The sequence below is a fragment of the Chelonoidis abingdonii genome, chromosome 16, assembly GCF_003597395.2.
Source record: "Chelonoidis abingdonii isolate Lonesome George chromosome 16, CheloAbing_2.0, whole genome shotgun sequence".
Taxonomy (NCBI): Eukaryota; Metazoa; Chordata; order Testudines; family Testudinidae; genus Chelonoidis; species Chelonoidis abingdonii.
The window spans coordinates 11,216,337-11,239,707 of record NC_133784.1 but is presented as its reverse complement, the minus strand read 5'-3'; the positions used below and the strand labels follow the sequence as shown (position 1 = coordinate 11,239,707).

The 23,371-nt window shown below is 44.8% G+C and overlaps 1 protein-coding gene across 2 annotated transcripts in view; it reads right to left on the bottom strand.

Annotated features, from left to right (window-relative positions):
• Positions 1 to 1,181: 1,181 nt before the first annotated feature.
• Positions 1,182 to 23,371, bottom strand: part of LOC116834951 (WASH complex subunit 2C) — a 57,841-nt gene continuing 35,651 nt past the window's right edge. Inside the window, exons 21-30 of one of the 2 annotated variants that reach the window (XM_032797379.2) lie at positions 22,831 to 23,010; positions 20,842 to 21,030; positions 17,401 to 17,529; positions 17,101 to 17,196; positions 14,896 to 15,021; positions 11,766 to 11,828; positions 10,948 to 11,160; positions 6,754 to 7,359; positions 5,935 to 6,109; positions 1,182 to 1,681 (exon numbers count right to left, since the gene is read on the bottom strand). In XM_032797379.2, the coding sequence (XP_032653270.1) occupies positions 1,542 to 1,681; positions 5,935 to 6,109; positions 6,754 to 7,359; positions 10,948 to 11,160; positions 11,766 to 11,828; positions 14,896 to 15,021; positions 17,101 to 17,196; positions 17,401 to 17,529; positions 20,842 to 21,030; positions 22,831 to 23,010 (1,917 nt within the window). In that variant the 3' untranslated portion in view covers positions 1,182 to 1,541. The remainder of the gene's footprint in view (positions 1,682 to 5,934; positions 6,110 to 6,753; positions 7,360 to 10,947; positions 11,161 to 11,765; positions 11,829 to 14,895; positions 15,022 to 17,100; positions 17,197 to 17,400; positions 17,530 to 20,841; positions 21,031 to 22,830; positions 23,011 to 23,371) is intronic. The other variant, XM_032797380.2, reaches the window with a different exon arrangement.

Genomic DNA, 23,371 nt, shown 5'->3' with positions numbered 1-23,371 from the left:
CCCTCTTCTCCACAGTGCCCAGGCGCCAGCACAGGGCGCAAGGAGACTCTTCTTGTTCTCAATTTTGATGCCCAGCAACCTGGCAACCCCACAAGCCAAGAAACAATTGCAGGGAAAGTCCTGCTCAATCCCTGCAGCCTGGAGATGGAGCATGCTCAGTCACTGTGGTGATGGCACGGTGATAGGCATGGGGAGCAGGATACTACCCGCACTGCTCTCGCCCGCCACAGGCACCACCCCCAGCTCCCATTGGCTGGGAACCAGCCAATGGAAGTGTGGAGCCAGTGTTCAGGGTGGGGGCAGCATGTGGAGCCCCATGGGCCCCCCGCTTAGGAGCTGGACCTTCCGGGGCGCAGCGTGGTGCCAGGACAGATAGGGACTAACCTGCCTTAGCGCCACAGCACCACTGACCGAATTTTTAACAGCCCAGTCAGCAGTGCTGACCGGAGCTGCCAGTGTCCCTTTTCAACCTGGTCTTCTGGTTGAAAACCAGACCCCCATCAGAGGTTCTAGAGATTCTCAGCGATTCCAAACATTATGCCTGGTAGGTGGGACACAGTTTATACCTTTGATTAGGTGTGCTCAGTGATATACAACAAAACATAGTTGTTACCAGATAATACACTTAGGGCCTGACCCCTGAGAGGTGCTCAGAATCCTAACTTCAGTGGGAACAGCAAGTGCTCAACATCTCTCAGGTTCCTGAATAATTTCTGGGCTCTCCAATTACTTTCATTCTTTGCTAACAGCAAATGGGCTTTAACAGAGGAGGGAAAAAACAGTCTCGCAAGGTAAGGATACTCTGCACATTGCCACAGTACTAAAGGACCTTGTTCCTCCTCCCACCAATACCAATGGAAACTGTGCCTCAATCCAATATTTTTCAGCAGCTTGGATAAAGTCCTGGGCAAAAATCTGTTCTCCATTCCTCTAGTTCTCACTTGGCATCCCCTCCTCTGGGAGGATTTATCTATTAAGTACTGACAACATGCTCCAATCTGTAAGAGACAAGAGGTAAAGCTGCTCCCTGATGGGAGGAACTGACATGAACTTACAGGATGCACCCAGCAGACAGACTGCTGACCCAATGAGACGTGGCGTTGGTTTTCCCCATTTTGGGATCTGGAGGCAGAGGCTGCTAGCAAACAGCAGAGCAGAAAGCAAGACACGCACAGCTGGACTTGGTTTAGCAGACACCATTTACTATTTCACAATATCAGTGATTTTTTCTATAGATCTGTTCAAAAAAAGAACTTACACTTTGTATAATAGATTACATTATTGCAGGTATTGCACAAGCTATGTCATCTGGGCAGCACTGAAACAGGACTGCAGAAAGTTACGATTGGAGAGTCTTTTTACAGTGTTAGGCGTGATTAGACCCAGTGCAGGGAAGAGATACTAACCATGTAAAGTGGAGAGCCAGTCATTCGAATGTCCATGGTCATCAGATTCTCTACTCAAAGACATAAAAGAGTACTAGTACTGATCAGGATAACCTCGCAGAGAGAGGGCCCTCTCTCTGCAACACCCACCATTCTCTACTGGCCTCCAAAGGCATTCAGTGGGTCATCAAATGTACTTGATGCCTTGCTTTCAGATTTTGATTCAGAGGCTGTCTGAGAGGATCGGCCTTTAGGGGTGGACGTCTTGGTTTGGCTGCTAGAGGAGAAGATATCATCTAGAGAAAGAGAAACACAGTGATTAAAAAGGAGAGAAGCTGCTGCCAGACGCAAGACATTACACAGAAAAATCCCCAGCACGTAGTAGTTACTGCCAAGGACACTTTGCTGATAAACACTTTTCTGCTGCTTGTGACATGAAAACATATTTGTGAGGGCATACGGGGGAGCTTTTAGATGTGGGTTTTTACCAGGTATAGTCAATGAGAGGGGAATGAAAGAAATTCTGACACTTGGCATTTATGCCAGCCAGAGATCTCAAAGCACTGAACAAGCACCAAGGGAAGCCTCACAATGCTGAGTTAGGCATTATAGCCATTTCACAGATGAATAAGTCACTTAACTTCTCTGCAGCTCACCCAGCAGCACCATACAGGAAGCCAGTGGCAGAACTGGGAGCAGACTTAGAGACTCATCCGGTCCTGTGCTTTAGAACCATTAAGTCATACTTCCTGTCCACAGATTTGCCCTTTGGAGAATGTATTATTCATGCATGCACACCCATGAGTTCTACTGATTAACACGTTTCATCTCCTAAGTGCTGTACAAACATTCACATTCCCCTGGCCCACTAAGGCATTCCTGTGGCTGGCAGTCTGGGAATACCCAGGTTCAAAGAATTATGAGATTTTTTGTTGAAACAAACTGCAAAAGTTGCCAGAATTTTTACCCAAGTGAGCTGGGAAAGACGTACATGTGGGGGGAACTTTTACTACTGTCGCTGGCACCACTGGCTCTGCAAATCAGATACCTTAAAGCAGTAGTGTAAAGCGGAGAGCGTGGCTCACCTGGGACCAGAACAAGGATGGATTTAGAAATGCATTGAGTGGCATATACTGATTACAGGCACAATGGGAAAGTGTTGGGAAACATTCTCAGAGTTAGAAGAGATGGAGGTTTACAAGCCCAGTTTCTTTCACAGATGCTGTTGTGCTCATTCACATGCAAGGCAGTGAAACTCATGGGGCCATTAATACTTTAGTATGGAGTTTATTAGTTTCTTCTGTTGCAGTGACCTTAAACAATAGACTAGAGCCAGCCCTCTCTGTCCCCCGCAGGGTGGGGTGTCCCATTTGGGCAGCGGCAGCAATAGATAACTTCAAAGCTTAGTAGGGTTCACCACAGGTGGTTGCTGATTTGGGGGCTGTACTGAAGGGGTGGGATGGACTTGGCCCAAATGTGTTTGGGGGGAGGGATGAGGAGAAGAAATCCTGAGAAGCAGCTGGGAAAAAAAGAGACCGCTGAATGATGGTGGGCCAGAAAGGTCAATTACAGGTTAATAAAAGGTTATACACAGCTAGGGCTTGGGAGGTTTCAATTGTTTGATGGACTTTTTCTGCCTCCTCTCTTATGCATTGGTGTGGTAAGCTAGCATCTGTTTACAAGTCTGGCACCGACTCAGTGAGTACATATTAATCCAGTTGCACACAGAGCACCTGTGGAACCACATGACCAAGCCTCTCATCTGGGCTCTGAATGCTGAAGGTTAGGGACACGTGGGCCAGAGATCAGAGGTGGACTCCAACTACGTGCCACTCTGCCTGTGTGAGGAGTCTATTCTCGCTGCCCTCCCCTTCCGCTGCACATGACCACTGCTGTGATCATAGGGATACGCAGCTTTAATCCAGGATAGAATTTCAGCACAAGAGAGCAGTCTAGAAAGGCAGCAGTACGGAGTAAATCCAAATTGGCAGCCCTCCAAAACAAGCCATGCAAGCAATTAGCTTCATAGCCATTCAGGGTTCTCCTGGCTTCCACGGGAAGTGTAGCGGGTGCTGAGGGGAATGAAGTTATAGCCCTAGCTTACAATACGGGGACTAAAGGAAGGGGAAGAGGGAGCCTGTTCTCTGTGACAGGGAAAGCAGTACTACTTGCAGAGAAATGCTCAATTCCCCAGGAGGCAGCATCCTAAGCACAGGTGGAGACAATGCCCTGAAGTTTTTGGGCAGTGAGAGGCACTATAAGAATCAGAAGGGGCTTTGACACAGTCAGGCTCCAGACACTCACAGGGAAAGACAGGGGTCTGCACCCCAAAGAATAAGCAACTGAATCAACTGGCTGTATATAATGCTATTGTGTGTAAATACAAGTCAAGTAAAATGCTGAACTCGGTGGTCATTGGGAAGGGTGTATACAGGTTATGGTTCTGAACGTAAGCAGGTGTATGTGTGTAGCCATTGTAACAAAGGTTTAACTCCCCCCTCACTTTGCAGCTGTCGGGACGCAGGCAGGCAGGGAGGGGCACCTCCCAGGCTAGTGGCTTACACGAAACTCCCAGCATTGTACAGCCCAGAGAGAGAAGGGCAGACCATGAAAGCAACAAAGCCATTGGAATGGAAACGACCACCTAAGTCTTGGAAAACTAAGGAAGGGGGGTGTTTCCCCTGCCCTGTGTAACCATGAATTGGCAGGCAGAAAGAAAAAGCCCCCTGTAAACCCTGTCAGAAGGGAAGCGGTTTGACGTGAAGGCTCTCCATTTAATGCAGAAGGTAAAGCGTGAGGTGGCATCATTATGTTCACTGTCCATGTAACTTGCCTGAATTGCTTTATCTGACTAGTCTACTTTTGAATCTGTATTTTTTCTATTAAATGAGCTTTTTTGTTTATTTTGAACCCCAAGCAGTTCTCTGTTGTGCAAACCGTGTGGCCTCAAGTGGACTGTTAATTAGGGGCTAGTTTCACTCCTTTGGGGGGATGACAAACAAGAAAGGAAAAGTCTGACTGGCTGGTAGTTAAGAACTTGGGGGGCAGATCTGGGGAGCCTTGGGACCAGACAGGCTATTGAGGTCACCCTGCCAAGGAGTATAGGCTGTTGGAAGGCAGAGAGAGAGAGAGACGATTATGCCTGTAGGCTGGCGACTGGTGGCAGGGCTCTGAGCCATAGCAGCCTAGCATGAAAGCAGCCAAAGTTTTAAGGCTGGTGGTGACAGAAGCCCTTTCTGGTCTGGGTAATCCCTAAAACATCATAGGGTTTATGAGGAGAGATTAAAGGAACTAAATATGTACATCTAGGCTAAGCAATGAATGAAAGCAGTGATGGGGCAGGGGATCATAATTAGTTTGCAAATACAATAAACTAGGAGTGACTGGGTGCAGGTGGAAAGAGAGCATTCCCAGCAGGAAAGGTTCAACAGGCAGTGACAGCCTCTGGTAAAATGCCAAGGTGGGCATTGCTACCAGCCCTTAGCTAAACAGCTGGGGAAGATGCTATGCCAGTCCTGTTCTGGGGCTGCTAGGCTGATCAAAGAAACTCAAGTGTCTTCCCTGGAGCCCTGCTGGTGCACTGAAGGCAGCACTACCTAGTTTGGAGCACTGAGCAGTCGCCCCTGAATGAATCCTTCATCTGGAGGTGCTGTGCCCTTAAACCAACTGAGAATGGAAGGGACGCAAGATTAGGGTGATAGTACATTAATTTACATGGCTATTTCTGACTTGTGCTCTAGGTGCCTCAGTGCCAGAAATGCCACTGTGAACAGTGAGGTCTAGTGCTGGAGACTGTAGGATAACTAGAGCTGGGTGTCAATTTTTAGACAAAATGATTTTTGGTCAGAAATTGTGAATTCATCTGAACTGAAACTGTTTGCTGGAAAACGCTCAGTTCGAACAAAATTTTCTGTTTGAAAAATGTTTGGAAACAGTTTTGAAATTGTCAAGACATCCTGGAATGAAAGTAGTTTTCCTTATCACATGCTTTCAGATTCATTCTGTCCAAATTTCTATTGACACATTTCATGAAAAGCTCTTGGGAAACCATGCTCAATAGTTAAAAATTAAGGCTGGATTTTCAGAAGCACTCAGCACTGAGCTATCTCCCCTCTCACTGAAGGCAATGGGAGTTTTACCATTGACATCAAAGGGAAGAGATGGACATCAGGGGTGATTGGTTTGAAAGTCCGACTCCAAGTACTTGCAGCCAGTTTATGCTATCCTCACTCACTGAATAGTACCATACACAGCAGAACTAGTCCCCATTAAAAACAGTGGGAACCATCTGTCAAGTGAGGTACTCCTCTGTGAGAGTAAGACCAACACAAACTGGCCTCTAGTGTAAAATATTAAAGACTGCTGAGCAGACACTTATAAAGATGGATATCTCTACACTGTAAATCCAATACAGAGAGGGTCTGTGTGGTGGGAGGGGTACGGGGAGAAGAGGAGGGGAAAGTTCTAAAACCCATCCTCTGTTACTCGGGGATTTAACACATGGCCAAATCAAGATAAAGACCATCAAGTAATATCAAGAAGGCCTTACCCATATCATCATCAAATATGGATTTGGATTCCACCTTTTTCTTTGTCTTCTTTTCTTTTGGTTTTATGGTGAGATCCGCAAAAATGTCAGTGTTATCATCAAACAGGTTAGAATCCGGCACACTCTCTTTTGTTCTGTTCAGAGGTTTAATGGCTTCTGTTGCAAATATATCATCCTTGGAGCAAAGCATAAATTGAACCGCATCAGTACAGGATATGATAACTGAACATTCGGGTTCAGCTACATGCAGCAGCAGATAGAGTTGGAAGTCCTGTAACTACCCTGGTCACTGCAACTCTAACAGGTTAGGATTAGGTCTCCAATTTGGCACAGAGATCTAGTCATTGCTGATACTGCACAGACCAGGTGCAGGACATGCAAGATCAAGGTTAAGGGAAACAGACAAGCCCAGGCAGGATGGGGGCCTAATTCCTGCATTACCACCATCAGTGTTGTTGTGTAGCTCAGTTACTCCTGTCACATAGCAGCAGTCAGGTCACAGAGAGAGCTAAGCATTCCCTTGGCAGGGAGAGAGCCAGGTCCTCAAAACACACCCGCTGTCTGTCCACACACCATCCCTTTTACCCTCTGCTCTGATAAGTAAGAGTGAGGTTCAGAGGACAGCATTTTCTACAGCTCAGCAGAGGACCAAGCCTAATGCTTAGCCTTACTTGGCCCACAAAGGGCCCATTCCTTCTGTGCTGAAGGCAGAATGATTTTGCCCTGGGCCTTAGTGATATATTTCCTCCCTTTCTATTCAGGAGGAAAAAAGAAAAACAAAACAAAACAAAAAAAAAACAGTAATAAATCAGCCATTACCTCAAAGATATCTTGGGCTTTTGGGTCAAGGTCTTGCTGGGTGGTGGGTTTCAATCCCTTCTTCCTCACAGTTTTCTGACTAGTGAAGAGATCTTCATCCTCCAGGAAAGAGATGGGGCTGCTTTTCTTGGATGCTTTCTGCAGTACGGGCTGGAAGAGATCATTGCTGCCCTGATCATCCAGCACTGACAGAGCAGGCTTCTTCTCACCACCTTTAAGAGGCTTGCTGGCCAAGATCTCTGGGGTTTTAGCTTTGGCTGCTGGCTTCGACACTGAATTTTTCACAAAGAGATAGTCAGATCCAAACAAGTCATCCTCTTGGCCTCTGCCTTTCCCAGAAGGGCTTCCGGCCATTCCAGGAGACAGGCTACCACCATCTGTTGGTGATGGCAGCTTAGCCACCAACATGTTTTCTGTGCTTCCCTTAGCGTTTGGCTCAGCAGCACAAAGCTTCTTTGCATCCACTAATGTAGAGCCCTGTCTGGGGAGCGGCAGCTGTGGCTCCTCTGTGCTGTTCAGCTCCTCGTTCTCGCTGGACTCTTGAGCAGCTAGCCGTCGGGCTGTCCTGGAGGGAGGCCTTCGTTTGCTCGTCACCTTGATCCTGCTCTGTGAGAAGAGGGAGATCAGGTTGTGTTAAGGGCTTGAAGGGAGGCATGCACTTGACAGGGACCCTGCGCTCCTCATGTTCTAGCTTTCCACGTTTTATTCTAGCACATGACGGGGACCCAATGACCTCCCAAAATTTAATCCCAGCTCTGAGAAGGCTTTTGTAGTTTTTTGTTACATGAACATTTAATTAACACTAAGGAAAATTTAATATTAGAGCCACCACAGCCTGAAAGCTTTCAGATTGTCTCAGCGCCCACTGTAAGGTAGATCAGCAACACAAGAAACCCGTGGCAGGCAGATAAAGCAGGGTGGTCAGGTCACAGAGCGACTCAATGACAGAATACAGAATAAAACTCAGGGCTCCTGACCCTCAACCTTGTACCCTAACAGTATTAACAATAGCAAGAAAACACCTGCATTGAGGTCAATGAACAACTCGAGTCCATTGGCTGCTGTTCAAACTATCAACCCTTTGAGCCAGATTATTTAGTTCAGTGCAGAGAGCTTTCCTTGACAGTTCTTGCTTAATTGGCATTAGTCACATTACACAAGCAAAATTAACAAGTGAAGTGTTGGTATGAAGGTTTTTTATTCGCTTGGGTCACAGTCCTGCAGCAGTCTCGCAGTAGGATTTTGACAGAACCAAGAAAAAACAGTATTTTGTTTTGTTTTTTTTTAAAAAGAACATAACGGCCTTACTGGTCAGACAAAAGGCCCATCTAGACCAGTGTCCTGTCTTCCGATAGTAGCCAATGCCAGGTGCCCAGAGGGAATGAACAGATCAGGTAATCATCAAGTGACCCATCCCCTGTCACCCATTCCCAGCTTCTGGTAAACAGAGGCTAGGGACACCATCCCTGCCCATCCTGGCTAATAACCATTGATGGACCTATCCCCCATGAATTTATCTAGTTCTTTTTGAACTCTGCTATAGTCTTGGCCTTCACAACATCCTCTGGCAAGGCGTTCCACAGGCTGACTGTGCATTTTGTTTTAAACCTGCTGCCTATTAATTTCATTTGGTGACCCCTAGTTCTTGTGTTATGATAAGGATTAAATAACACTTCCTTATTTACTTTCTCTACATCAGTCATGTTTTTATAGACCTCTATCATATTTCCCCTTAGTTTTCTCTTTTCCAAGCTGAAAAGTCCCAGTGTTATTAATTTCTCCTTATATGGAAGCTGTTCCAGACTCCTAATAATTTTTGTTGCCCTTTTCTGAACCTTTTCCAATTCCAATATATCTTTTCTGAGATGGGGCAACCACATCTGCATGCAGTATTCAAGATTTATATAGAGGCAATATGATATTTTCTGTCTTTTTATCTATCCTTTTCCTAATGATTCCCAACATTGTTAGCTTTTTTGACTGCTGCCACACACTGAACAGATGTTTTCAGAGAACTATCCACAATGACACCAAGATCTCTTTCTTGAGTAGTTATAGCTAATTTAGACTCTATCATCTTATATGTATAGTTGGGATTATGTTTTCCTATGTGCATTACTGTGCATTTATCAGCACTGAATTTCATCTGCCATTTTGTTGTCCAGTCCCTCCTGCTTATTTCAGATTTTATTAGTCATATGATCTAACACCTGAACACAGATTTTTCTATTTTAGCTGATTTTTTGAATTTCGTTTATTTGAAGTACAGCCTCCTGCAGTTCACCATGCTGCTGCAAAAACCTGAAGGCTTTATTCTAGTCCCTGTAGTATCGTGTACAGGCAGGGAGATTTTGCAGAGCTGGGGGGGAGTAAGGGCGGGCACCAATATTCTCCATGTTACTGAGCGCTACCCTGGAGCGGAAAGCCGAGGCACACAGGTTTGCTGTGCCTCAGGGTGGGGGGTTCTGTATCTGTGAGAAGAACACAGTAGTTATATGTCTATCATGGGACATAGGTCTGTGTATTAACAAGGGTGTGTTTGGAGAGCAGTGATCCCACGTGGATGGGAGACGCACTTTAAGAGAAACAGCAGAACTAAAATTCATTTGCAAATTTAACACCATTAATTTGGGCTTGAATAGGAACTGGGAGTGACTGGCTCATTACAGAAGCAGCTTTGCCTCTCCTGCAATTGACACCTCCTCATCTATTATTGGGAGTGGACTGCATCCACCCTGACTGAATTGGCCCTGTCAACACTGATTCTCCACTGGTGAGGTAACTCCCTTCTCTTCATGTGTCATTATATAATGCCTGAATCTGGAACTTGCACTCCATGCATCTGAAGAAGTGAAGTTTTTTTACACACAAAAGCTTATGCCCAAATAAATCTGTTAGTCTTTAAGGACTCCTTGTTGACTTTAAGACTGATCCCTGTGGAGGGGGGTAGTTTGAAAAGGGAGGGAGAATGCTGGGACAGTTGATTTGATTTAGCCTTTTGAGACAAAGAACGGGGGTGTGTTACTTTAGGACTGTTCTATATCGTAGGGAGTTTAAGATTAACCTGGAATTAAAGGCTCCAAGAAGCAACAATACTGGGTAAAATAGCACAAAGGGATAAATGAAGAACATTTCACAGCGTGCTCTCTTGTACATCTATTGCAGATCGGTGTGGGAAGAAATGAGTGTGGAGGTTCCCCATCCTAAAGAGAAGTCTGAGGTTGTGCAGCCCATCCTTTGTGGCTAGACTCAGGTGCTACAACCTTTCCCCTTTACAGATCATGCTGCTTATAGCATTAGAGAAGGGTTTTCACAACACAGTGCATGTGGCACTGGAAATAAGGATTCCTGCATGGCAATGGATTAGTGCTAATTCGTAAACTCCACAACCCCACAGTACTAAGGGGTCATATCATCCATTATTATTATAGCAACATCTGCTGAGTCCTTGTGGCTTCCTCCTGCTTCTTGTCTAGTAATGATCAGTCTAGTTATGATAGAAAAAAATCAATGTTAAGACTCTCAATTATCTTGTTCAAGTCATTCTATTGAAAACAAGAGATTTATGGATCCATAAACCCCCACACTGAAATTCTAGTTGCTCGGTTCAATTCCATTTAAAGATCCATTAAACCCTTAAGCACAATATGGCATTTACAGTCAATAAAATAACAGCATGAATGGAAAACCAACTACTCAGGAGGGAAAGAGCGGTCACTTCAGAGCAGCAACTTCCCCCTCCTACCCCAGAGTGGATTTATTGCTCTGGCAGGAATCAAGAGTGAATGCCCTGGAAAACGATGTTCTTTATCCACAGAACAGGGACAGCACTGAAAGCAGCATCACTGGTTTCTTCTGTAGCCCATAAGGTGTTTCGTGGAGGGATGCCTCTATAAGGATTAGAATGGAGTTGTCTCCCAACTAGATTTGATAGAGAGTTATGCTGAAGTACAGCTGCTATCCTTCTGTGGCCTAAACAGTGTTGTCTCGTTAGAGGAGGAAAATCTTCTACTTCTGTAGACCCTGACTGAGCAAACCACCCCTACATGCAGCAAAGTACTTAAGGCACAGGCCATAAAACCCAGACTTTTAAGATCACATAACCACTGCTCAAACACAGTTCTCTACTGAATTTTTATATCAATTTGACTCATTCACTCTGTAAGCACCTTAGAACCTAAGCACAGAGATTACCTTATTAGCACTGTGCAAGGTATCCACTTGCATGGGATGATCAAAGCTCACACCAGCCTCCTCACTGTTTCCTGCAGCAGAAAAGGTTTCAGCGCTTCTTATACCATCTGGCTCGTGCAAGGGAGTCTCCAAATTTGGCAATACAGGCTTCACACTGGAGATCTTAGGAACTGCACTGGGTAGTAAGGCTGCTGGGTTAATAGCTAAATTAGCCTAAAAAACCATGAACAAAATTGCATTAGTGTTTCCGTAGAGACAGATGAGTACCAAAGAGACAGCATGATCTAGTGGGTAGGACACTAGGCTAAGACTCAGGAGTTTGGGTTCTATTCTAGCTCTGTCACTGATCTTGTCCAAGTCACTTCACCTTTCTGTGCCTCCCTTTCTGCACCCTTCATTTATCCTTTACCTGTCTCACTCGGTTTTCACAGAGCTTAACATAATGGGGCTCTGAAGAGAGGCTACTGTAATACTGAATTACAAGCAATTCATGGCCGACTGTCCAACAAAGTTTCTGTACATGCTTGAGAAAAGCAGTGCTGAAGAAAGTTACAGTAAGTTAGGGAACAGTCCCCCTCAGTTCAGATGAAAAATTACAGATACCGCTGCCCAGAATCAGCCTCCATACTGAACACAAGAAAAAAGCATTAAACATGCAGTATACAGAAAGCAACAACTGAAAATCAGCTGCGTCTGGAAAGAAGCCTGAGAAGATGAAGTAAAAAGGAGTTTTTAAAAAATAAAGCGCCATTAGTGAGGCAGGGAAGATTTTTTTTTCTTTGAAAGAGAGAGAGTCAAAATGCCAATAAAATAATTACTTGTAGTTTTCCAATCCGAGACGAGGGCTCTTTGGTTTTAATGAGAACAGGACCTGTGGATTTCTGCACAAAATTACACTGGATTAAAAATCAGCTGGATAAATGAGAAAAATCTTCACGCTGATTGGAGCCTGCATTTTAACATATCTAGAGGGAAGAAGCTAGTTCTGGTCCCTCTGACTACTCAGCAAGAGCTGGAGAGGTGACCTTGCAATGAATACTTGGTTCTCAGCGTAGCGCTTTTCATTCCCAAAGCCCACACAGTTAACCCTTAACTTCATCTCCCTGCGGCCCCCGCAGGCAGGCAGCTATTGCCACGTCTTGTCCTGGTCCCTGAGGCCCAACAGCACATAGCTCCTGCCTACATACCTGATCTGATCTCCTTTCACTTCCTCCCACATGGCATCTTGTCACGCGAGTGCTGCCAACCACATTACTGCCTTCATCTTCTCTTTGAGCCAAGGGGATCTCTCTTTCCCTGCTGCCCAGTATGCACGGAACACTCAAGTCTGACAGTCTAGGCTTCCCCCTCCTCATTCAATTCCCTCCCCAAAACTCACTGCTGCCAAGCAGCGAAGGAAAGGATGGGTACCCAATGAAAAGGAGCCAGGCCATCAAGGTATGTACATGACCTACACATAACTGCATCAACTTTTTGTTACCACCTTTTCCCTCCTCCCTACATCTGTTGATGACTCACTCATGTACTGTCAAGCCAAGAGGATTACTCTCTAGAGCAGGGGCTATGTGTTTGATTACAAGGAACCCAGCACAATTGAAGGTGCCTGAAAAAGACCCCACCGGCTTTCGTCATTGCATTTCCATTGTCACATTGCTGCTGTCGAAGCCTCAAGGAGGCACAAGGAAACTCTAGATCACTAATATACAAGCTGAAAAACAACAGAGCTAAAGGGACACACAAAACACTTCAGTTCAAGCCATTTTCTTGTTCCACTTACTTCAACTCTAAAAAGTGAGTTGACAGCTTGAGGATATCTTTGGACCAATATGGCTAGAACAATACTGCATACAGCTTGAGGATAGGCCTGTTCATGTCAAATTGTGAATTTCAAATCGTACACACCGTTCGTGACTGTAACCTCCCGGGCCTTGATGCTCCTTGGACAGACTGTGTTGGAGAAGTTGTGACAGAGCAATTAAGGGCCATCAACACAGAATGGCTCTTGCTCACTAGAACAATGGGTTTTCTCCAGTAGGGACAATGACTCAACAACACTCTCCAAAGGCTGACTAGGGTCTGAACCTACACCCAGCTTGCAGCACACTGAGAAACAAGGGACAGATTTTAATAAAGGGGTGCTCTCTCTATGTAAGGGAGGCCAGACAGCAGCAGAAGCAAGACCACCAAGAAGAGCTGTCCGATGTCACAAGAGTGGTGACATCGGACTGAAGGCAATTCCCCTCAGGAGTGTGTTGCTTTCTATAGATCCTTAACCTTTGTTTGCTTTTGTAAGAGCAAAAATACCGCTTTGTTAAGCCCATGAGCCCTGATTTACTGCCATGTGGCCCCTGAAGGGGTAACCAGGTAACTAGAGTTGCCACAGCCAGAGGGACTCTTGGGAAGGGAGAAGGGGACATGTCTAAGTAACTGGTGGTTCAGGACGGCCAGGGCACTGGTTTCGGAGTCTAAAGGGAGCCAGACTGTGCGGTACTGCTGCCCAAGAAGGGTGTCAGACACAGGATGTGTCCTTAGAGTGCTCCCAAGAGACCCAGAGCTAGAAAACAGCAACCGGTCCGATGAGGCTTAGAAGCATCTGGGATTCAGCAGTTCGGTCTCCTCAGGCTGGCATCTGTCCAGAGAGCAGGACGGGTCAGTTTACAGGGCCAGAAAAATGTGCGTTTCTCAGGGCTTGTCTACACTACAAAATTAAAATCAACTAACATTAACATATAGTCACCACAGTAATTAAAGCGGTGATTCACATCCACGCTTATGCCTTCTGTTGGGAGTGAGCATTCTTACTAGCAGCGCTTCCAGAGATTGAAGTGGGGCACTGACAGCTGCAGCCCAGCTGCCCCGGTGCTGACAGGTTGGCCTGTTAGCACTGGGGTTGAGGGGGGCCCCCAGTGTGAGGCCAGTGCCCAGCTGACAGCTTGGGCTGTCAGCACCGGGGCTACTGGGATGGGGCTCCAGCTGTCAGCACCACTCAGGCGATGTAAGTAACTCAGTGTCTACACGGACACTGCATCACCCTCACTACACCGACAAAAGCGTTACACCTTTCATGGGAAGCGATGTTGGCATAGCAGGGGACTTACTTGGGCGGAAGCAGTATTGTAGTCTAGACACTGACATGATTAGGTTGACATAAGGTGCCTTGCATTGGCCTAACCCTGTAGTGTAGACCAGGCCTCAGCGTCTCCACATCAGGGGTGCTCAAATTACAAGTAAAAAGATGGGCTCTCTAACTGCCAGACCTGCAAACTCACCCGAGGCTACTCCATCTAGTTACAAGATGCTACGGCTGGAATCTAATTGATAATTCTGTTGAGGCACAAGCCAGAACACAATCCAGCTGCCTCTCCCAGAGCTGCGTTGGCTCTGCAGGGCCAACAGGAGTAGGAGTCTTATTAGCAAACAATAAAATTCAGGACAGGGTGCTAAACACGGGAGGGGATGTGGGGACAGGGGGAAGGATGCAGGTGTCATTAGGTAAGAAAGTCTCTTCTAACCCTAACCAAACTTTAAAGCTCATGTCCATGAGAGAAATTGAGATTTATTTTATATTTTTTTAAGAGGATGCAAGCGGGAGAGGAAGGTCAATAAATCTTCATTTTTCACTAAATCATTGTCAATGGGCCCAATTCTCCATTGCCCTGCGCCTGGCATATTCATATAGCCCAGGGCTAAGCGGGTGTAATATGCTACTGTTCTGATTCAACAGCATTTTAAACCCAGTGAAAGAGAATGCCTCAATGTTTTAGGAAAGGGAACTGCTGTTCTAGTTTTCCCAAGTACAATATTAAATGTAATCTTATGAGTTACAGCAGGTCATGCTGCTATGCCACGGATGAGGCAAAGAGTCAGTCTCCATGATCAGTTTTCACAACAAAGCCAACAAACCCTCTTCTGCTTGCTTTGTTTAAACCATTGAACTTAGATGCTTACCTCAGTGGTTTCTGGTTTAGGTACCTCATCTTGTTTGGCACTCAGTATATTCTCTGGAGAACAGTAAGGGTCCGGAGAAGGGCCAGAGCTGTCCTTTTTCACTATTGTTTTCTTTTCTGCTACTTTCTGAAATTAGATTTTTTTAAAATGAGTCTGCAAAAATATTTTACGTCATAATTTTCTTTTATGGGCAGGTAAAAGACTATAGTCTTCTGCACACTGTCTGTGCCTTCCTGTACCTTCTGAATTCTAATCACTCTTCTAGCTTGATGAAAAGTTAACTCCTAACATAACATAAATCCCTCACATAAGGAAACAAGAGGAAGGGCTTTAAATACGCACACCCTCGCTGAAGACTGGCTCTTTGCTTGATTTTAAAAAGAGTTAATTATGTGCCAAATGCTCATAATTTTGGTAAACACGATCCTAGGTGTGATTACTAGTTCAGTGCACCCTTTTTCAAATTAGTTTGCCAACATTATATCACTTGAAAGTTGGGACTGTTCTTACTGATTTTACAGCTTTGCTCATTTCATGGACCAAGATGTAAAGTAAGATTAAAGTTAAAGAAAAATAGATTCAGTATATTTTAAAGCCTAAGAATTCTTAAAGTTAGCAAATGCATTCAGAACTGCTAAAAGTTTAACAGAGACCATCCAGAACCCTGCTTGTCTGCTCTTGCTCATGCTGTAGACCATACCATCCCTGATTGGTCCCTAAATGTTGGGCCTGGAGTTTGTCATTAAAACTAACTTAAGGCCTTACATTAAGCCAATCTGCAAAAGGTTTCCAAGGACATTATTTGTGGGTGAGGAGAGTTCTTCTGAGTCATGCACAGAGGGAACTACTGGCAAGTTATACTAGCAAGTGAATCTCTAAGGTCCAAGCAGGTAACAAGGATTGGATCTCTGGACTGAGGGAACTAAGGTCTGGGACAGAGAAGTCCTACAGGGAAAAGCCGAGACACAGTAATGCTTGCGGAGGAAGCCTGGGGAAGGTTTATGATTAACTGTTAATGGAGTTGTCCATAAATCAACCAGGTAAATAAGAGCTCTATACAGTGTGAATTCTTCAGAGAAAGGGGAGGGGGGAGAATGGAAACTCACCCGCTAACACACAACTAATTTGCTAGTCGAATATACAGAAGTCAAAGAGTGTGAAGGGTAATCATAGAACTGTAGGGCTGAAAGAGCTCATATAGCTCATTCCCTCCTCCTCCCTCAAAGTCATCTTAACATTAAGATTGTTAGCTCAACCATAAGATCATCTCCTTGTGCATGTTTTATATAAACTACAGATTCTCTGTGTACACACACACTGCTGTTGAACAATATAGTGTTAGTATTTTAAATACACCATAATTAATTTTGAGGAAGATGGGAAGGGAGGGATTGTTAGACTCTTTGTTCTGCTGAATTTCTAGATCAGTCAAAGAAGTCTAGTCACTTCCAGATTTTGATTTTTATTAGTTTCCCCAACAAAAGTCCGTTGCTTTAGGGAAAAAAAAAATTCTACCTATAGCACAGTAATTCAAAATAGTTCATAGGCTATTTTATGGCAAGTGCGGTTCTAGGATGAAAAGTGACTAAGTGGCAGCATTGTGGGCGTCCATGTTTATGAACTCTACTTTCCATATCAAGTGGACTCAGCTTATTAAACCATCCTGTGAACGGTCACCTGTGCAAACTGGCCCGGGAATCAGGAAGAAAGACTGGAGTTCTTGCCATCTCACACAGCGTCACCTTTGTAAAGGTTCTACAGAACAAGTCAGGACCTCAGTGAAACAAGGGCAACCCTACTGCCCCAGTGATTTTGCACAACTCTGACCAGTTGAAACAGCCAATTTCATTGATGATGCACAAGGAGAAACAGAGTGCAACTCATTCTCCTGTAGCTTTGGTGACTCAGCAGAAGTAAAACAAAAAACAAAACCAAAAAAAAAAAAAAAAACACACCCACCAAAAAACCCCAAGCAATAAAAAAAAACAAAACATACATTTGTCACTAAAATCAGCTGATGTGAACCTGAATACACACAGGGAACAGGTCTGTTGACCAAGCTTCCATTAACTGGAGAGAGTCACTTTAACAAGTTTCTACTCTAAACACAACTGATTTCACTTAGAAATCTATGTCCCTCCCCCCCCCCACACACCTTTTTTCTACATCTTTTAAAGAAGTCATTTACAATAAAAAGGCAAGTACCGGAGGCTTTGCTTTAGCAATACTGAAGAGATCATCCTCATCATCATCTCCAAAGAGCCCCCCTGCAGAAGACAGCTTCACACGGAGTTTTGCAGACTGAAATAAAGACAGAATGCCACCTAGGTCAAAGCCACATTTCTAGCTGCTGATTACTGCATCCACATTTACTCTGTTCTCTCTTGTGGTCACCAACCTTATCCAGAACACTGGAGTAAGGGACATCAAAGCAACATTACAATTTGTACATTTCAAAAGAATCCATTTTTAAAAAACAGGTTTAGAACAGGGCTTTGAACTCACCCCTGATTTCTTGGGCCTGGCAAAGAGATCAACATCAGGATCATTGTCTTTCTGTAGCTTATGACTGAAGAGAAGTTCCTCATCCTGAAACACTCCAGTGCTTTTGGAATGAGAGCTCTTCTCAGCAGGCTGAGGGAAGGGGAGAAAAACCCACACACACACTTACAAAATCCACTAACAGTTTGTTCCCCATGTCACACTCATACACTAATGAAGTGGGATTGCAACGCAAGCCAGGCTGGTCTTTACACACACAGGCACAGTTGTACAGTTTAACTAATCAAATCAAATTAACTAAACTAAGCCCCCTGCAGCACACAACAAAAAGATTTAACCCTGGCTTAGATATAAGTGTTCACACAGAGGTTTGTATTAGTTTAATTAAACTGAATTAAACACCAGTTTAACAGTACAACTCACCTTTTAAGATAAGCCCTCAGCAATGGGAAGTCTAACAGATGTCAATTTTGGCATTCACTTACCGATGTAAAACAGACCTGGAGACTGGGGTCCAGAAGGCAGATTCAGACACCAACATGAACACACCCACTGCAAATTACTGCATCAACACTGAGCATAAAGCATGGAGCAATTCATAATTGGAAAAACTGTCTAACTTTAGGGGAAGTTAAGCTCTGGAACAGGCTTCCAAGGACGCTGTGGAAGCCCCAGTCACTGGAGGTTGTTAAGAATGGGCTGGACAAACACCTGTCAGGGATGTTCTAGGTTTACTTGGTTCTGGCTCAGCGCAGGGGGCTGGACTCGATGACTCCACAAGGTTCCTCCAGCCCTACAATTCTACAGTCATTGGGCCAGAGAAACCCAGTGTAAATTCCTCTGTAGTCCAGTAGTTAGGGCACTCACCTATGATATGGGAGACCCAAGGTTAAGTCTTTCAGTAATTTATTTATCGCTAGGGTCCTTCGTTTTCTGTTTTTATTTTATTTTTCCCCAGGAATTTAATCAGTGTTTACTGCAACAGCAACAAAAGCAAGTGAAAAAAAAAAAACAGTGAAAAATTAATTTTTCTGGGTAAATATTGGTTTTATTTTAGTAGACTGAAGGATATGGGAAAAAACAGATTAATGCTTTGACTAATGGAATTTAATGTGGTTTGCTGCAGAATTAAAACAGAACTCAAAACACAATGCCACCTCTGAGTTTAAGAAAACAATATATCTCTAATCCTCAAATAAAACTTTTCATTTGAACAAACAATTTACTGTTGTAGACTTAGAACTATTAGCCTATAGTTACATTTAATAATTGAGCCACACCATGTGCAGCACATACATTCAACTCCATCCTTTTCTGTTTTTGGTTTTTTTTTTTAAAACTTTTGAATACTCCATGTTCTAAGATGTATACAGATTTTCATTTTCTTTCTATTTTAGTGCATCAGATCTTTAAACCATCATCTGCTAACAGCTTGAAATATGTACATGAGATTCATCAGTACATTCAGATGCGCGTGCACTTCAGAGCTTGCATGAACACCTGTTGGTTTCTTGTATGCATTTTCTAGATTAATACATAGCCTTACTTCAGCAGGCAACTTTGCATATACACACACAGACTCATGTATTATCGGAATACATCTCTCATGGAATGTATTGTATCTTCCTAATAAAACAAGTTTGTTTTTTTTTTGTTTTTTTTTACATATTTGAATGATACAAAAGTAGGGTGAACATTGGAAAAAAAAACAAATACTTTTTGTAAAACCAGGGATTTTTTGGTAAAAATCAGTTTAAACCGAAAATGAAGGGCCTTATTTACAGCTGAGTTTATTTATAAAAGCTTTTCTACAGGAGAGATGCAAGATCCCCACATCAGAATATCCCATAGTTTACAGCATTCTCCTGCCCGGGAGAGACCCAAATTCAAATCCCTTCTCCATATCAGAAAGAGGAGAATTCAAATTAAAAAATTAAATCAAAATAATTGGAGATACACCAATCTCCTAGAACTTGAAGGGTCATTGAGTCCAGCCCCCTGCCTTCACTAGCAGGATCAAGTACTGATTTTTGCCCCAGATCCCTAAGTGGCCCCCTCAAGGACTGAACTCAAAATCCTGGGTTTAGCAGGCCAATGCTCAAACCACTGAGCTATCCGTCCCCCCCCCCCCCCAATTAAACCTGGGCCTCCCCCATGCTAGCTCGCTACCCTAACCACTGCCCTATAGCTCATAACCAAGACCTGCCACCACACCTTGTTTCTTGAATCCTTTGCTTGCTTTTCTCAAGCTGCCCGAAAGCCTAAACATTTTTAGTGTTAAAACAAAACAAAAATTTCCACCCAACTTTTCAAAACTGCCAGTGAACTGAAAAAAAATCTATTATATGTCCCAGTCTACTGCAGAGTACATCAAGTACCTCACAATATATCCAGTGTACTTGGGATGCCCCACAACAGGAATCCTCAGGCCCCCAGCCACCTGGTTTCAACAGGTGGGGGCTGGAGGCAGAGTTTTTTCCATCAGGAGCCATCAGCTCCAGAAATTGCTGCCCATCCCATCCAACAGGACAGACTTTTTAGCATGTAGGGGCCCACTGCATTCAAATGAATGAAGTTGTTCACGAGTTCTCCTAACTGTAGTTCTGTATTAAAAAAAAATATTAGTACATGCACACACAGTACACTGAGTCCAGCCTTGCAGACCCTGGCAATGTAACGTGAGGAATGCTGCAGCGCCTGCTTGAAAGGGGCAGTGGTAAGATGGGCTGGTTCAGGGTGTCAGCAAGCCAGCCTTGCCTCGGCAGAGGCCCTATAGTGCCCCGGCAGAAAGGAACTCTGTGCTCGCCTGCCCCTTGGTGCAACACCCGTCAGAGGGTAGTGGTGGAGATACCAGGTCGGGCTCACTGGCACAGAGCTGTGAGTTACAGTACTTTGTCCTGGGAAGACATAACGGGTTTTCAGGGTTCACATATCACTTATGTGCGGGTGACTCGGAGCTAAGCTCCCCTTTCAGAATGGGAAATGGCTCCTGTTAGATCCACCTGCTCAGATGTGAGGAGGGGAGGGAGTGGTGAAGGGAGGTATCAGAAGCACCTCTGCATTCCCAGCCTCTCCCGCCACAGCAATCTCAGAGCTACCTCAGGATCTGAGCTCTGGTCCTATGTGCCAGGCCAACCCCAGGCAGCTTTGTTTAAAGTAACTGTTTAAATTTCAGGTAGTAGCGCGCGCACACACACGCACCATCCCCTAGAAACACACTGCAGAGTTAGAGCTAGATACAGTGAGCTTGATTACAGAAGAGAGCTCCAGAGGAACAGGCAGCCAAGTAAAGCTGGTTTCAGACAGGATCGGGAAGCGCTGATGAAGCAGAAACACAGAACGGCTGTTCTAGACAGCAGGTGAGACAAAGGAGCAGGAACATTGCAAGGAGAGGGGGTTAGAGGGAGACAGACAAGCCGGGGAGCCAGTTTACTCTTTGCTCACCTTCCTTACTTCTTTCTGCTCAATCTTACTGATGTCTTGCTCTTCCATTTTCTCCTCTTCCTCCTCTTCAAACAAGCTCAGAATATTCTTAGCCCTGGTTTTGGCTTCTTTCTCCAGCGGTGGTAGAGAGGTCGTGAACAGATCCAAATTACTGATCGACTCCAAAGATGATGCCACGAAAGGATCCAACTGTAAAAACAAAAAAACAGAGACTGGAATTTGGTACTGGTTTGCTGGATTATCTTGGTATGGATGTTTGACGTGTCCAGAACTCTGGGATCCAGTAACGTGCAAACAGCTAAATGCACCCACCCTTCCCAGGCAGATAAAAAGGAATGCCATATGCATTACTTGAGGGCCTCACAGATCTGATGGCCCTCCTGCAGAAGAGCACAGGTTTGCATCAGTACCCTGCACCCTAGTCCTGTTGTTCAGCATGTTATGCATCAGGGTTTGTTTGGGGTTTTTTTAGGCTGGCTGCTTCTGCTCCCCTCCAGAGATGGCTGCTTCTCAATAGCTGTGCTGCTACTTTGTTAAACCATTTGGAGTCCTCCAAAGCGGAAAGCACTATATGATTGTTAGATATGCTCAGAGTAGTTTTCTATGAGCACATAATGTTGCTAACAAACTAAGTACCTAGAAAGTCATTGCCCAATAATTCCCACAACATTCACTGAGCTGGGAGTTGGCCTACATTTGGCTGATCCTTTTCAACATTACACTTGAGACAATCTCAGTTAGCAAATATTGCTGCCAAAAGCAGAAACTCATGGTTTTAGCAGGTCTATAGTCCCATGGGCACACTAGCGTGATGCATGTTAATAGGATGTTTCAATAGCATCACAACAGTTCCTGGGTTTATTGCAAAGTGTGTGTGTGCGTGCACGCGCATGCACGCACACACACTCAGGCAGCTCATCCAGTTCACATTTGGAAAGGAATACTGCACCTGCGAGACTGATGTTTTGCATACTGAGGCATTGCTCTGTATGACCCATTGGAAACATTTTTAAAAACAGCAATTACTCAGTTTGCCGTTTTGGTCCAAGCATGATTTTGGTGGCCAACAAATTTTGAAAGAGGGCGACTACTGCTAAGCATGGAACATCTAGAGCAGGCCGCTTTACGAGTTGTGCAGGCGAAGGTCCTCCCCAAAACACATCCTCCGCCCCAGCGCCACCCAGCCCCACGGAAACAACTCCTCCTTCCCCAGCAATGCCCTGCCGAAACAGCTGTGGGCCGAAAAGGAAGGTTGGGGGGGTGGGATTGGGGGGAAGAGGGTTTGGTGCTTTAAGATTTTTTCAATTAAAGCAAATGATCATTTTTTTTATTTTAATTTTATGAATCATGGAAAAATGAACCACACCTGTTCCATTGAAAGAAAATGTTTGTACTTTTCATAATCACCTTGCAAATTTAATGAGGGATCTCCCCATGAAATAAGGGGAGGGGAAAAGGGAGACAGTCTGAAGGGATTTTCTGGGGCTATGAACTAAGGAGATGGGAAAGGGGGGCAGTGTGAAGGGACTGGATGTGACTGTCCAATACACAAACACAGGGGCCGCAGGGAGTCTAGGGTTGGGGGGGGGAGGGCAGCGTGATGGGGCTGGGGAGGGGCAAGGTCCCTGGACCAAGGAAGAGGGCAGCAGTCGGGGTAGGGCAAGTGCGTGCGTGCGTGCGCGCACACACACACACACACGCAATTTCCTGGCTCCCCACAGATAGTTCAACACCCCGCACCCCCAATCACTACAGAGGCCACTCTGGGACCAACCAGTGCAGTAGCTGCCCCACCCCCAATCGAAGACATGATTTCGCTTTACAGAAACCATGTTGACTTTTGCCCAACAATTTATATTCTTCTATGTGTCTGACAATTTTATTCTTGAAGATTGTTTCAACCAACCGGTCAAATAATTCTAAGAAATGAACTGTTAAAGAGATTAAAAGAACAGTTGCCAAATCTCTAACCGAAAAAGTAGCCCTTACCTTTTCCTTTTTCTGCTGCCCTGCAACCTCTGTTCCTCCAGTAACAGGAACTGCTCTATGCTCCTCTGAATGTCCTGACTTCTCTTCTATCAGTTCAGTCTTTGATGTGTCCAGCAAATCCTCCTTTTCCTTCTCTTCATCAAATAATGAAGGTGGTGCCTGAGGCGTTTTTGCTTTTTCCTGGGAAATGAAAGGATGTTACTACTCACACACAGAGATCTGGCATATAAACACACAGATGGATACATATAAAAGGTCTATGAGGGAGTGGGGTCTCTGGTCCACACGGGACAGCAGATAGGTAAACAGGGCTTCTCTTGTTCCCAGTGGCTCAACAGATGGGAGAAGCCTGTGGTCCACACATGGCAAGTGGGCTTGTGAAAAGGAGAGGTTTAGGGACTATTATGTGGCAGGCCACAGTAGATTCTATGGTAGCTACTCGGAGCAGTGTTTTGGAGTTGGCACTACAGATATGATGGCATTGGGCGGCAGAGTGTTTATGACTACGATCAGCACACTGGTCTGGGATAACAGGAACCTG